The 13635-nt window shown below is 37.2% G+C and overlaps 1 protein-coding gene and 1 long non-coding RNA gene across 9 annotated transcripts in view; one reads left to right on the top strand and one right to left on the bottom strand.

The window, feature by feature from the left end:
- The window catches only part of CLTC (clathrin heavy chain), a 68057-nt gene that overhangs the window by 5660 nt on the left and 48762 nt on the right, over nucleotides 1–13635 (bottom strand). The window contains exons 19-33 of one of the 8 annotated variants that reach the window (XM_081585027.1): nucleotides 12997–13142; nucleotides 12549–12732; nucleotides 12161–12353; nucleotides 11561–11718; nucleotides 11188–11352; nucleotides 10954–11061; nucleotides 10691–10858; nucleotides 10396–10545; nucleotides 10175–10306; nucleotides 9958–10068; nucleotides 8815–8985; nucleotides 8228–8449; nucleotides 6967–6987; nucleotides 3270–3345; nucleotides 143–1186 (exon numbers count right to left, since the gene is read on the bottom strand). In XM_081585027.1, the coding sequence (XP_081441153.1) occupies nucleotides 1062–1186; nucleotides 3270–3345; nucleotides 6967–6987; nucleotides 8228–8449; nucleotides 8815–8985; nucleotides 9958–10068; nucleotides 10175–10306; nucleotides 10396–10545; nucleotides 10691–10858; nucleotides 10954–11061; nucleotides 11188–11352; nucleotides 11561–11718; nucleotides 12161–12353; nucleotides 12549–12732; nucleotides 12997–13142 (2130 nt within the window). In that variant the 3' untranslated portion in view covers nucleotides 143–1061. Of the gene's footprint in view, nucleotides 1–142; nucleotides 1187–3269; nucleotides 3346–6966; nucleotides 6988–8227; nucleotides 8450–8814; nucleotides 8986–9957; nucleotides 10069–10171; nucleotides 10307–10395; nucleotides 10546–10690; nucleotides 10859–10953; nucleotides 11062–11187; nucleotides 11353–11560; nucleotides 11719–12160; nucleotides 12354–12548; nucleotides 12733–12996; nucleotides 13143–13635 lie in introns of those variants that run through there. The other 7 variants (XM_081585026.1, XM_081585031.1, XM_081585030.1 and 4 more) reach the window with 7 other exon arrangements.
- The window catches only part of LOC145543471 (uncharacterized), a 31794-nt gene that overhangs the window by 3061 nt on the left and 15098 nt on the right, over nucleotides 1–13635 (top strand). The gene's annotated exons all lie outside the window — the stretch shown is intronic.

Here is a 13635-nt window from a genome sequence, read left to right on the forward strand (position 1 = left end):
ACGACTGGAAGGCACACAGTGTGAAGCAGTGTTTTCACATGTCCCAACCCTTACCCCCCTTCTCCCTATACTACCTTAGGATCCAGTATGAAATGGTTCTTGTGGTTTAAGCGAGATTTAAGTAAAACTGCCATTCTCCATGTTATTTCCACAGTCCAGTAATTTATTTTAAATTTGAGTAATTTCAAATTCCACAAACAAAACTGAAGAACAGCAATATTTTGTTTGAATTCTTTCTTCTGTACACTCAGTGATCTAAAACACCACAATATCCAACATACACAAACCTCAGGGAAGGGTTAGTAAATACACACAGATTGGAATCATGGTGCTCTTTGTTCCTGAATGGAATGGTCCCACAGAAAAAGCACAGGATACAGCATAACGTAAGGGCACCTGTTACATATGAAGTGAGCAAAAACACACTAGCATTTTCTATATGCGTAATGAGGAAACCTGCATAGGTTAGAGGGCCTTTTATGCTCATTTAAAAGTCAGGCAAGTTGTCTGTAATGAATTTTTCAAACAATTTGGAGAGCACTGCGATCCCATGGAGGATATGCTCGTTAGTGTTGTCTTTGTTGGCATTGACAGTCTTGCATGGTCATATACCAGTATTTTTGCTTTAGCTTTTCTTTGAATAAAAGAGATTTAAATGCATTTAGACAATACATACTGTAAGCTGTTTACATACACTAAATGTAAGAGATTCAATATTAGAGTTTTTTTTTTTCTTTAAACACTACAGAGTGCAAATCAGGTTCTTCACAATAGATTTGAGTATTAAGCAGTTCTTCAAAGAATGAGGGGGGAAGAAGAAAAGCCCAAGTGAATAAAACATTGAAACTATTCCCCTTTGAAAATAAATTCTAAAATGATGCGGAATGTGAAATAAGCTTTTAACATAGGTGATCCGAGTTTATAGTTAGAAACAAAAAGTAGTCCTTCATGAAATAAAGGTTACAAGAACATGTGCCTGTTTTCCCCTGTTATAAACTGAGAAGCGGGTAGAGACGCTGTTTCGGTACGAAAATAGGCGACTACAGGATCAGCTTTCCGTCTCACATGCTGTACCCAAAGCCAGGCTGTGGCTGCCCATAGGGTGGTGCAGTGTAACCATAACCAAAAGGTGCCTGGGGAGGGACTGCAACACTGGGTCCTGCTGTCAGCATCAGCTGGGGCTGACCTACAGAAGAGAACAGAAAGGAGCAGGGGTCGGGGCGAGGAGGCGGGAGAGACCGTTAGCATTATAGGACGATCACACCCCCGACTCCCCTACTCCAGCAGCATAACCACCACTTAGGATGAATTTTGGGGGGACGGGGGGGACACTTCTGACTGACTGTCTCAATTTCAGCATGGCAGTCACCCTAGGAAGGGTCCTGCCTAAAAAGCCAACGAAAACCATGCAGGACCAAGGGCCAGAACTGTAAAAGTAATTATGTTACTTCATATGTCATTTAAAGCAATATGCACATGCATGCTCGACATGCTTAGGCAAGACGTTCAGCAATAAGCCTATCACCACCACATGGTGTTTGCACATTTTATCTGGTGACAATATAATTAGCACAGGAAAACAATTTTTTAAGATACACTTTTAACACAACTGAACTTTAAAAGTTAAGATTTAAATTCTTGATTTAGACGTGTCTCAATGGTAACAAAACCAAGTATCCAGTACCAAAAAAACAAAGACATTCAAATATGCATTAGGTGTCAAATACATCAGAGAATACAACCTCTTTCAAATACTAAGCTAACATGCTCATGAAGTTTAAACTGTTACTGTATAGAGGGACCGACCTGCGGAGAAACTGGCTAAATAGAAGAGCATACCTTACACCTCTCCCCACCTCCTGCAAAACAAGTCCTCTTAATCTCCCTCTCTAATGTAAATCCAGAGTAGTATTTCTCCCACAAGTGACCTAATGTCTCTCCTTTGGTGAATAAAAACCCAAACTGTCTTCAGTGAATGAACTCTTTAGGAACCAGCAGTTTGTTAAAAAACCACTTCTAACTTTGATATTGACATCTACCTTGAAATTTCAACCCCACTTTCTTTTTTTTTTCTCAACAACATAAGCATGTTATTTTTTCATTAAGCTTCTCAGTTTCTTCGTATCACAATGGAATAATGAGAAAACAAGAACAATAAAGAAAAACCCCATGAGTGTGCAAATCTCTAAGATTTGAGAGCAGAGCAGAGAACTTCCAGGCCATGGGGGGCAGGAGGGGGCTGCCTGACAAAGCGCCAGAGTAGTTCTAACATCACGCTTCTCCATAGCCAGCTGCCCAGGACCGGGGTGTGTGCAGGTACATGGGTGTGTTGTACAGGGGGTGGAATGGTGAGAAGGTGGCACTGTCAACAGATGTCTTTGGCTCAATCCCATTGTCAATTGCTTACAAGGACTATCCATGTAAACACCCTGAAGATAAGCCAATTTCAGTAGTTCCCCCAATTATTACACTCACCCTGTTTCTGTTTCTCCTTTGTTTCTTATCACAAATATGTCAAACATCTTGTTCCCATCTCTAAGAATCTACTTTATGTTCTCCAACTTTATCAAAACTACCCTGTCCTCTAAATTCCCAAAGTCCTTTTTATGTAAAGTAAAAAATGGAGATAATGCCACAATTGATTTGTTTACTATCATTTCCTTTAGCAGGTTGAGATACAATAGTTGTAACTGTATACCTTCCTCCCAACACCACCTGGTTAAAGTGCTATAACCTATACCCTTCAAATTCTCTACTCAAATCACTCTGTTCACCAAGAGAGGAAAGGAAAGGGGAAGGATTTCAGAAAGGCACATGTAAGAAAACATTAAATTGCCTTAAATATTCAGAGAGTCTGAAGATCCTCACTGGAAAATCTTCAAATGGAAACTATTCAGTTATCTGTCTCAGTCAGAATTTAAAGAGATGTACTACTTCTGTAAAGCATACTTAAGTTGACTATGGCATGTTCTCTCATCTTCTCCACTTTTGAAAATTGAGTTCACCAGTAATTCTTTGTCAGTAACTCATGAATAAGCAATCAGTGATCAGGCAATAGATAAACCAGGTTCTGATCCCAAGTAACTGTCTTTTTGAGATTATCTTTGCATTTAAAATTATCTTAGTGAATAAGGTCAATGCCTGCTCTAAGGTTGTTTTCAGAAAAAAATGACAGTAGAGACTTATTCCTTAACTTACTGAGCCTTTTGCACTTTAGAATGAACTGTTTATCTACTATTTTTCTGAGGTTAAGCAGAGAAAGAGATTACCATAAACAATAGGTTGTGTCTCCGTAGCTTGTTCTTCCTCTTTTCTCAGTGATTCTGAAGCATCTAATTTATCCACCTGGAGAAAAACAGGTAATGGTAATTAGAACCTCAAAAGTATTATAAACCTAGGTTTATGGCAGAAAGTGGAAAAGCCTTAGTATGTTAAATTTTGTCAAAATAAAACAGACTAGAGTAGAAAGAACATTCTCAGGCCCCTTCAAATTCAATGGCAATGTTCATACTTCAGTCAAGGTGATTTTTAGCACTGTCATTATAAACCCTCAGGAAGGAGGGATTTATAAATGCCATAAAAGCTCACGCCAGGCTAAAACTGGGCATGCTAGGATGCAGCCAGCCTGAGGGAGGGAGATAACCAGAAGGAACCACTTTCTCTGATGAAGTTTTAGCCCTATTAAAGATAACAATGATGAACTCATGACTGGGCAAGACTTCCTTCCCCAAAGGAAATGGTATTCAAAAAAGTGAAATGAGTCTTGTGACTGGATAAGTACGTTTGCAGAACCAACTATCTTTTTTGCCAACTGTGCACAGCTTCTGTCAATATTGATTATGTGTGGGCTGAAGTTTAAGATTCAAGTGGCTCCATATTTAATCTTTTTTATATAAAGACAGGCTGCATGTGTTAATGCTCTGTTTTCTAAGCAACCAAGGAATGCCTGATTTTTCCCCAACTTCCTTGAGAAAGAAATGTTTAGCTTTTAATTAAGCCCAAGAAGTAAATGACTATTATATACTAGCTATTCTAAATAAAAGTGGATAGTATCAGACAGAAATAATACTCTAGAAGAGTCCAAACATATTAGTGAAAGAAAAGAGCTGGAATACATAGATCCTTCCCTAACTAGTTGCGTCACCTTGGCAAACCACTGCACTGACCCTCAAATTTCCTTGTCTATATAGTCAGCTGAATGAGAAAATCTACAAAGCTCTTTGTAGGATTAGCACGATTTGAATCTGGAATTCTGCGAAGGACTAAGAAGGATGGCAGCAGGACACAGCCTAGGAAATCTCCACCATACCACTTCCATTTGCCTTTTATACTGTGCTATACCTGTCTTTTGGACTATATAGTCTTGTTGTTGGTGTATCATTACACTTGATATAAAACTAAATTTCAAATCTCAATGTTATCTATTACTAGAGGGTTTCAAAGTCCTAAGGGTGCTGAGATGGGGAGGCAGAGTGCAGGATAGAACTTTTTTATGAGTGTTCACTGCATGTCCTTCAAAAAGGCAAATAGTGAAAAATCACTCACAAAAAGAGACATGCAGACTTCAGTGAAAAGGCTTTAAAAGACTTGGTCCCAAAAAGGTTAAAGCAGCACCTAGCTTCTATCTGCAACTATTTAAAATATAGTGTTTCAATCCTTACACAGGCCATTAAGGTTAGGACAGTATTTTACATGTATTTTAATTGTTTTATAGTGAGTATCTTAAATGTGGGTCTAACCTACCCTAATTTGTCAGGGAGCAAAATGTGAGAAAAGTAATATGAGTCAGACTCTAGACACCTTCAAATAAAATGTGGTTTTTCTACCCTAGGAAGATGGGTTATTAGTTTGCTTCTGTATTTCATTTTTAAAATTTTATAACCTAAGGGCTCATGTGTTAGAATTATCCCACTATCAAATTAAAGCCTACTATGGAGTATAAGTACCACAAGAAACACTGTTTGGCACCCAAACTTAAAAAACAAAAATCACTGCAGCTCTCTAAATTAAAGTACAATCTGTGCCACCAAGGATAGTCAGATGGGGTTTTGCTAAGTATCCACGAGTGAGCTAAAGAAGTTATTTAAAAAAGTACATGGATGAGTGTACATTAATAACTTCTAAGAAGAAAAATCAAACAACAAAAAAACCTACTGCATAATACATTGCCAGACTTTCAAGGAAAAGATTCTAAAGTGAACATGTGTTTAAAAGTTAATGTCTGAGTCAGATGTTGAAGACAGAAGTATGTTAAAGATTTAGAAGAGCTAGCAATGTCATAATGCCCAGGCACAGACATAGGCAGGTTGGGCATAGAGACAAAACAAAAAGTAACAACTGTGAAGGAGGAGCATCGAGCTAAGCAAAAATTGATTTTTCTGTTTAGTGGGACAGCCTCTGGCACAGCAATATCCAATTATTGTTTCCAGTGACCCAATTTGGACTCCTCCAAACAGAAAAGCAGAGAAGGCTTTTATGAATACAAGCTTTTGTTAAGAGCTGTAACAAAAGTTTCTGATCCTTGGATTAAAAAAGAAAAATTACAGGTAAATATGTCACTGAGTTCAGTTCCATCTGTACTACTGAAAATTCATGATAATGTAAAAGGCTTTTCCACAAAGACTGCAATATGCTGCAGAGGAGAAGTTAACATGCAGTCAGTTACTCTGGTGTATGTGTGCATGAAAAAAAGGCAAAAGTACTGAAGCAAGAAGTGAGATCTGAAGATGACTTTTGCTATACAGGCTCTCAAGAAACACACACAGCCCACAGCAATGCTTTAAGAGTTTCGGAAGTAGTATGATGTAATTGCAATGACTGCTGTACATGCTTGATTTAAAACAACGCATAACACTGCAGTTCAATTACCTATTTTTCACACACACGCTTTCTAACTGCCTTGCTTACTAGCTGCTGAAGGGCCTCACACACAATGCATTTTACTCAGGTTTGCCCTAAGTTCCAATGGTGACTCCGGTTTGGTTTAACATAATTCCAAGGCACTGTCCCCCCGACAAATCATTTTAAATTGCTTTAACTGTCTTTTACCTTCCCACCCTTTTCTCACCACAATTTGATACCAGACATAAGCTTAAAAGTTTGTTTCATTTATACTGGGATGGAGACAAGCCAATGAAAGCAGCAACCAAAAGGTGCCTAAATTTGACTTTGGACAAGCCAAAGGGATGAGTAACAACAAATTTGTAGCTTCAGAGATGTACCTTATTACAGAAAGCAGAAGTTAATATGGTTTCATATTTTACAGAAATAATCCATGTTGCTTAGCAACAATTATAGCAAGCTAATCTGATGATTTAAAAAGTTTTGATTCCTCTTGAAAATGAACTAGCACCATAAGAACTGGACACCTGGAGAAACATGAGGAAAGTCTCTTCGGAAGCAGCTAGTATCTCTTGTATCTACTTTCAGCAAAAAATTAGTAAGAATCAAGAGATCAGAAACTGGATCACAGTCCTTCAATACCAAAAAAAAAAAAAAAAACCCCAAAAAGCCTTTTAGGGCATGTATATACATATTTAAATTCAACAACTGTCAGGCACGCTCACAAAATAATACCAGAGGCTGTTTAAATTTACTTAGAGTATTGAGAAAATCCTATTATGGTCCAGATACCCTGACAGGGAAGAGAAATTTCCTGAAACTTTGGAATTAATATGGAAACTCAACATGCTCAGTTTTTGATAATACATTTAAGAGAGACTGTGAACCAACTACTGATTAGCCTCCTGCCCTTCCTAAAGCCTATTAGCCGATTAGTAGCAAACATCTACTAATGTCCTAGAGCTCTATTATAGTTATATTTTAAGGGACTTGCAGAGGCTTTAGTGAAAATTTATTGGGGGGAAAAAGCAGCAGCAGCAGTGTAGAAAAGGAAGGAAAAAAAATCATGCAAATTCCTTAGACTTAGTCCTCCAGACTTAAAGATGGAAAAGAGTCAACTTTCACCTTTTCCTTTATTGCATCAACCTGCAAAGGAATTCAGAAGGTGCAGCTTAGAAAAAAATCAAATTCCATATTGAGCATAAAAAGGTAGAATCAGCAACAAAGGTTTAGGGGAGAAACATCTAACCACTAAAAAAAGGTATGAGAGAAGTGAAAATAAAGGGCATACTGGAAGCAAAACTCAGAATTTTTTTAACTTCAGAGCTTATTGCAGAAGAACTTATGCTAGAGTCAAGTGTGAAAGAAAGCAGCTTCATCGCTAGTAAAATTTATAGCACTTCAGTTAACAGCAGCTTAGAGCCAGGTCTCACAAGTTGGCATTATGCATAAGAAAAGAAGCTATTCTCATCTGTGGCTAAGATAAGGCAACTTTCTTTTTCCTCTTACACTGGATTTAAGCAGTTTCTACACAGAAAAATGTTAATTCTCAAAAAAACCCTGTAACTTAACACAATGATATCTAATTAGATGGTAGCCCAAGGGAGTACTCAGTTACACTGGGGGTGTTAGCAGTGCACGCCCCACCCGACACCCGCCTTGAACGCAGACATGCTGAAAAGACCAGATGCGAAGCTGACTTTAATAAGCATGTTTTGCTCTGACAAGATGGATCCTTTAGGACCATTTTAAAATGCTCCACAGCAGGACAGGGTAAAAACATCCTAACATCAAAAACAGATACTAAGAAGAATAAGTTAATTTTATAAGACGATTATACCCCCAGCTTGTTTAATGCACTTTTAGGAAATGTGTCATTAATTGTTAACCTCCTATAATATTTTTTAATAAGGGGTTAAACTATCACAATATTGAGAAGATTAACAGGACATTAAGATGTAGCTTTCCCATGGGAAACAGGCATACGTATTAAAGTCAAGAACCAACCAAAGAGAAGGGAATCTACACTACTAAGTAATGGTCATCTGAGTTATAAGAATCGATTTGAGGAGGACATCATTTTGACAAAAAATGTTGCTATCAAACGTTAAAAAAACAAAAACAAAAACCCATACAATATGGACATAATACTATCTGCCCTTCAGAAATACATTCTGTGGTATTCTGGGTGTAAACATTCTGCCTAGATATGTCTGAGTTACCTTTCCATTCAATGTCATTTTTCAAGTATTAAAAGTTACTGGAGAATAGGAATATTTTATGATCAACTAAATTAAATCTACTAGAGAAAACATTTGAAAACACAAAGTCTATACATGGAATTTTACATATCCTCAAGATAATTAGTTCTCAGAGGTGCCATTACCTTTGTCAAGTATTCCTTCATGACTTGGATGAAATAGGGCATGGCAAAATCCATGATATTGTGTCTCCATGCAGTTTCCAGGACAACATCTGGCCGTAAAAGATCGTAACAAGTAAAGAGACACGCTCCAAAGCACTCTCTTTTTTCTTCCTGCAAAAACCACTGTAGGAGCTCTTCAGCCAATTCAGTATCTTTAGATTCAGAGGCATACTGCATTGCATCCTATTTAAAGGAAAGGAAGAAAGTCAAACATTAAATTCAAATATGATGAACTGGTAAACTAAACAACAGGGGGAAAAAAACTCCCAGTTATATCACTTAAATTAAGGATTTCCTGAAAGAAAAGGAAAAGACAGAGTAAAGCATTCTTTTTTTAACAGAGAGGTCTGACATAAGCATACAACAGCCTCCAACATTAAGAAACTGACATAATTATCATCTCCTCAACTGGGAGCTTAAAGGCAATTCCTGTATTTGCAGAAACTAATACCTTTATAGACCATAATCACTTCTAATATGCCATCTTAGGACTCACACAGATCATCTAGTACTTGGCTTAATAAGCCCACCCCATCATCTTTCTTCACCTTGTACAGGCTATCTTTCTTGCACAGCTCTACACTCTGTTTCCAGCGATTATTGCCTTTGAAGAGGTAAGCAGCAATTCTTCTGAACTCAATGAGTTCGTGCTTTTCCAAACGCTGAGCAAGTGAGATATTGTCAAAGTTGTCATAGGCATCTATTGATGTTCTCAGAGCCTTAAAAAATAAAACAAAGCCATTGAAATGCCAAACCAGTATTTCATTTTAGTTTAAATTTTATGTCCCATCATTCTTGATCAATGAGCCATTACTGTATATGACTGACTGCATTGCATGTAATGTGATCAGTATCTCGCATGATAAATGTTTGATACGACTTGATTAATCAGCCATTATTGTAAATAAGACAGCCTAGATTCAAGAATCAAACCATAAAGTTGTACTATGAACAAGTATCAATATTCCTTAATCTAATTGTTTAACAGTAAGGTCCTTGAAGGCACTATAAAATTTCTAAGGGAACAATTTTCTCCAAGGTTTTCAGTATCAAGGACTAACTTGAATGGTTATGAAACTGGAAAGATTTGTAATTTGGAGGGTAAGATTTTATGCCCTAGGGAAACTCCTGATACAATTCAACATGGTATTCAGTCATGGAGATCAGCATGGGATCTGCACCTGAAAGAAAACCATGGTGACAAGAAGACAAAGAAAAAGGCAATTCAGCTTAACCTTAACTTTTACGTTTTTGCAAAATTCTTCACAAAGGAAAGTTTACTAAAAGACAGGTACTGATAAGCTATTGAGCAAGAAAAACAGTAAATAAAACAATTAATACCATATAAGGTTTATGAACTAGTTTAAGAGATCAAAAACTTTTTCAACTCAATCTAACATCTAGATGTTTACAGATGAAGTGACTGTAGTATTTTTCTAAAGCATTAACTTGGACTCTGCAAACTTGGCATTTAATTAGGAGACATCAGATTTATCAATCCTGAAAACCTCACTAAATTTAGATCCAAGGCATACAAGTACCTACTGTTTACAGTTCTAAGGGATGACAGGCTTTTTTAACTGCAAGACATACCAATTTTACAATTTTGAGAATTGTAAATTTTGAGATTTTTGAGAAAAAACTTAATTTTGTGAATTTTGAGAATATGTGCAAGAACCAAAATGTTTTACCTGATAATCTTCTTCTGTAATAAAGAGGTTGTTCAGTGATTCATTCACAGATTTGTTGTTGTGGTTCTGAACTGATCGCAAATAGGGTTTCACCAGTGGCAGCTGTTTAACCTTTAAAATAAGGATGTTACAAATGTAGTACATTGCTAACAGACAAAGTTATCCAAGAACGTCTTAGTTTCTTGCTATGAATTTTTGAGGTTTTAAAAATTACTACCTTGCTGAAATAATTGACTGCACGAGTATGATCCAACCGTGGAGACAGCACCATCAGCAAATCATTTAACAACAGTGGCTTGAATTCTAAGTAGAATTGTATTGCTCTGTAGTATAGTTCCACATTGGCAACCTAAGACAGCAAAAATCCATATATGAGGTAGAGTTATTTCCTCATGAGCTTCCTCCTTCTAAAGACTATCTTTTAAAGAAGGTACACACCTTGGTAATGATGTCTTTGAACTGCCCTTCTTTCCACGCATCAGTCGGATGATTCATCATGGTAATTATGGCATTATCATATTCTTCATATTTGTCATACAAAAACACCAATTCTGCCCAAAGATGGGCTTGTTCTGCAGCTCTTAGCACCTGCACAAGGAAGATTTAATTGCTTTAGATATGGGTCTCCAATTCTAGTTAATACAAAAAAAAAAAAAAAATTATTATTTTTTTTAATGAAAATTGAAGTATTAGTTTCAGCTATAGAGTTGCCTTACAATGAAAGGTTAATTACCTTAGGAATATTCACTCTGGACCAGAACAGCTCCAGGTGCTCCCTCATTTTCTGTGGCTTAAACTTAGAATACAGAATAGCTAATTCGGTGAACATCCCCATGTGAGCTCGCTCAAGTCCCAGTGCTGCTTCCAACATGGTTATCAGCTCTTCAAAATACCCACGATCCTAGATAAGAGAAAAATGCAATTAAAGACGAGAATATCAGTGGCAAGAGATCTCAGTTGGCATAAAAGTTAACATAAAAGACTTCAATGCATTACCTGATAGTAGTTGATAAGTTCCTCCAACTCGTCTGCATGTACTACAATATGAAGCCCACACATCTGAGCGAGACGGAACTCCTTCCCATCTACACAGGCAAAGCAGACCTACAATTTAAAAAATTTCAATTATGTGATCTCAAGTGTAACATGGCTGGTTAATTCAATTAATCAGTTTAAAGAATATTCCTAAATAGCATCTTAATTCATCAATAAAATTGTCATTTAGATTACCTCTTTCCATGTTCGAGTACTGTTAGCTTTCCTAGCTCCATCAACAGCTGCCTGATATTCACCCAGGTGAACCAGAGTAGATGCCAAGCGTCCAAAATTGGAAACATTATTGTACAACAACTTAGCAGCATCATACATTTTTTCATCATAACAACGGTCACCAACCTAAAAAAAACACAAACCATTTTCAGTTAAGCCGAAACTCAGTCTTCTTTCCAAAGTTAGGACACAATTTAATATGAAGAAACAACATTTTCCCAGTGAGATTTTTCCTTAGAAACTTTCAGTTGTCATGTGTTGATCCTAATAAGCTAGTAAAGTTGCCCAACTATTTTTACACTCCTTAAAAAAAAAATCTGAACAAGAAACTCACTTGCTGGATATGAGCATTATTTGGCCCATTGATGAACTCTTCCAACTCTGCCAGGCGGTTTGTTTTAGCCAGTGCAAAGATCAATTCTGTCTCCACATAGGACTCACGAGCCTTCTTGCGGGCCATCTGCAAGTACTTCACCAGCTCTTCCCAGTTTCCTAGGTACAGAAAAACAAATGAATAAATCCAAACACTAACATACCAACATCTGTCTTCTCGTTGAAGTAAATGAGAACTGCTATTAATTTCCTTTTCCAAGAAACCATATAGAGAATAACAAATGTAAACTGTGAAAGGTATCAAAATAGCGAAACTTCTATTAATGCCTCTGTATTATTACTGACCAAATGAAGAGCTGAATCCCCTTCTCCTTAAAGTTATCAGATTGGAACTATATCAGAATTTAATGAGACTTCAAAACAGAAAATTAAACTTCCCCATAGAGCCTTTTAAGTTCATAAAACACAGCCTCTCTTTATCTGCACTAAGAAAGAGGGCAAACCACCAGTCTCTAATCCAACACAATGCAGAAGAGACACAAAACTTAATGCTTAGCTTAGGCACATTTTCTGGCAAACACATAAAGGAGAGAAGTCATACCACTAGCATTGGCGGCCTGAACAACTTCCATGTAGGATGAAGGATCATCTGCTTTGATATAAGAATCAATAGCTTCTTTCACCATTCCTTTCTGCAACTGGGCTTTTGCGAGCTGACTCCAGACTGCCGGTTCATTGCAGCGTTCAGCAAACTCATATGCCCGATCCAAGTTTCCAATATGTTCGATCAAGACCTAGGCAACCAATTCTTCATCAGTTATAGAACAATGACTCTTACCATGTAGCAATTACATTTAAACGGTTAGGATTTTATTGCTCTTCTATTACCACAGCAATAAATTATGCCCTTTCTCAGAGGACAATGCATACAGTGAACCAAGAGAAGGCGTTACACTTAGGAAATCAGCTCGTGTAATGTGAAGGTTTACCTGCACTGCTGAGGTATTGACATCAAATTTCCGGAAAATGGCAAATGCTTCTTCAAAGAGCTCATTGCTGATGGCAATGTTGGCAATATCTGGGGCATCATAATTATCCAGGCGGTTAATGTACTCCATAACACGGGTACGGTCAGCCTTGATTGCAGTGAGGATGAGGAGGTTTTGCAGGTTCCTTTAAGAAAGAAAGATTTGAATGCAGTATTTGAAAAGCTCATTAGTCACAACGAATAAACACTGTAGCTATTAAGTATTTCGTCTCGGGAGGGAGGGTCACAAGAGGGTATTAGAAGAGTGAGAATTTAGACAACATTCTCTAACATTTGTCTCTTTTTTCCTTTCCCAAACTGACAGGCCATAATTAAAGACTGACTATAAAGACTGAAGCGACTTAGCATAGCATAGCATAAAGAGCCAGGAAACCCCTCTCATAGCATACCTGTGTTCACTGAATACAGAGTTATCAAGGACAATTTTTTCCAGCAGTTCAATGAGTTCATTAGGAAGGTCTGCAGTCATAAAGGCCTTGACAGTTACTGACACTTCCTCAGGGTCCTGAGTTTCAGACAAGGCTGTCTGTACAACCTGCAGAGGATATACAAAGAATAAGTACTGAGAGTCCAGGTGGTTTTGATGATATTATCTAATAAGAATAAGCTGGCCTCTCAGTAGAATATGAAACAGGTTGAGAAGAAGGAATGAGATAAAAGAGCTTTAATTTACCACCCAAAGATCTCTCTACGTAAGTCCACATATATCCGTAACGTGTACTTCCAATTTTTTTTTTTGGGGGGGGGAATCACCCTACTTGTATAATTTCTATCTCTTCCCTGATTAAAAATTATCCCTAATAACCACTCCTCATTATCACTTTAATGGTCACATAAAGTTCAACCATATACATGTGGCATTATATACTCAGTAATTCCTCTATTTATGGCTATTTGCATGGCTCCCAGATGCAGCAATCAGTATTTTCTCTAGGAAGCTTTGTATCAATTTGGGAATTTTCCTTAGAAATGCTTCCTAGGAAAGGAATGAAAAATTAATATTCTTCAATTTACTCTCTTTCATATTT

Source organism: Giraffa tippelskirchi, chromosome 3 (assembly GCF_054371585.1).
Source record: "Giraffa tippelskirchi isolate mGirTip1 chromosome 3, T2T-mGirTip1v1.2.pri, whole genome shotgun sequence".
NCBI classification, from domain to species: Eukaryota; Metazoa; Chordata; class Mammalia; order Artiodactyla; family Giraffidae; genus Giraffa; species Giraffa tippelskirchi.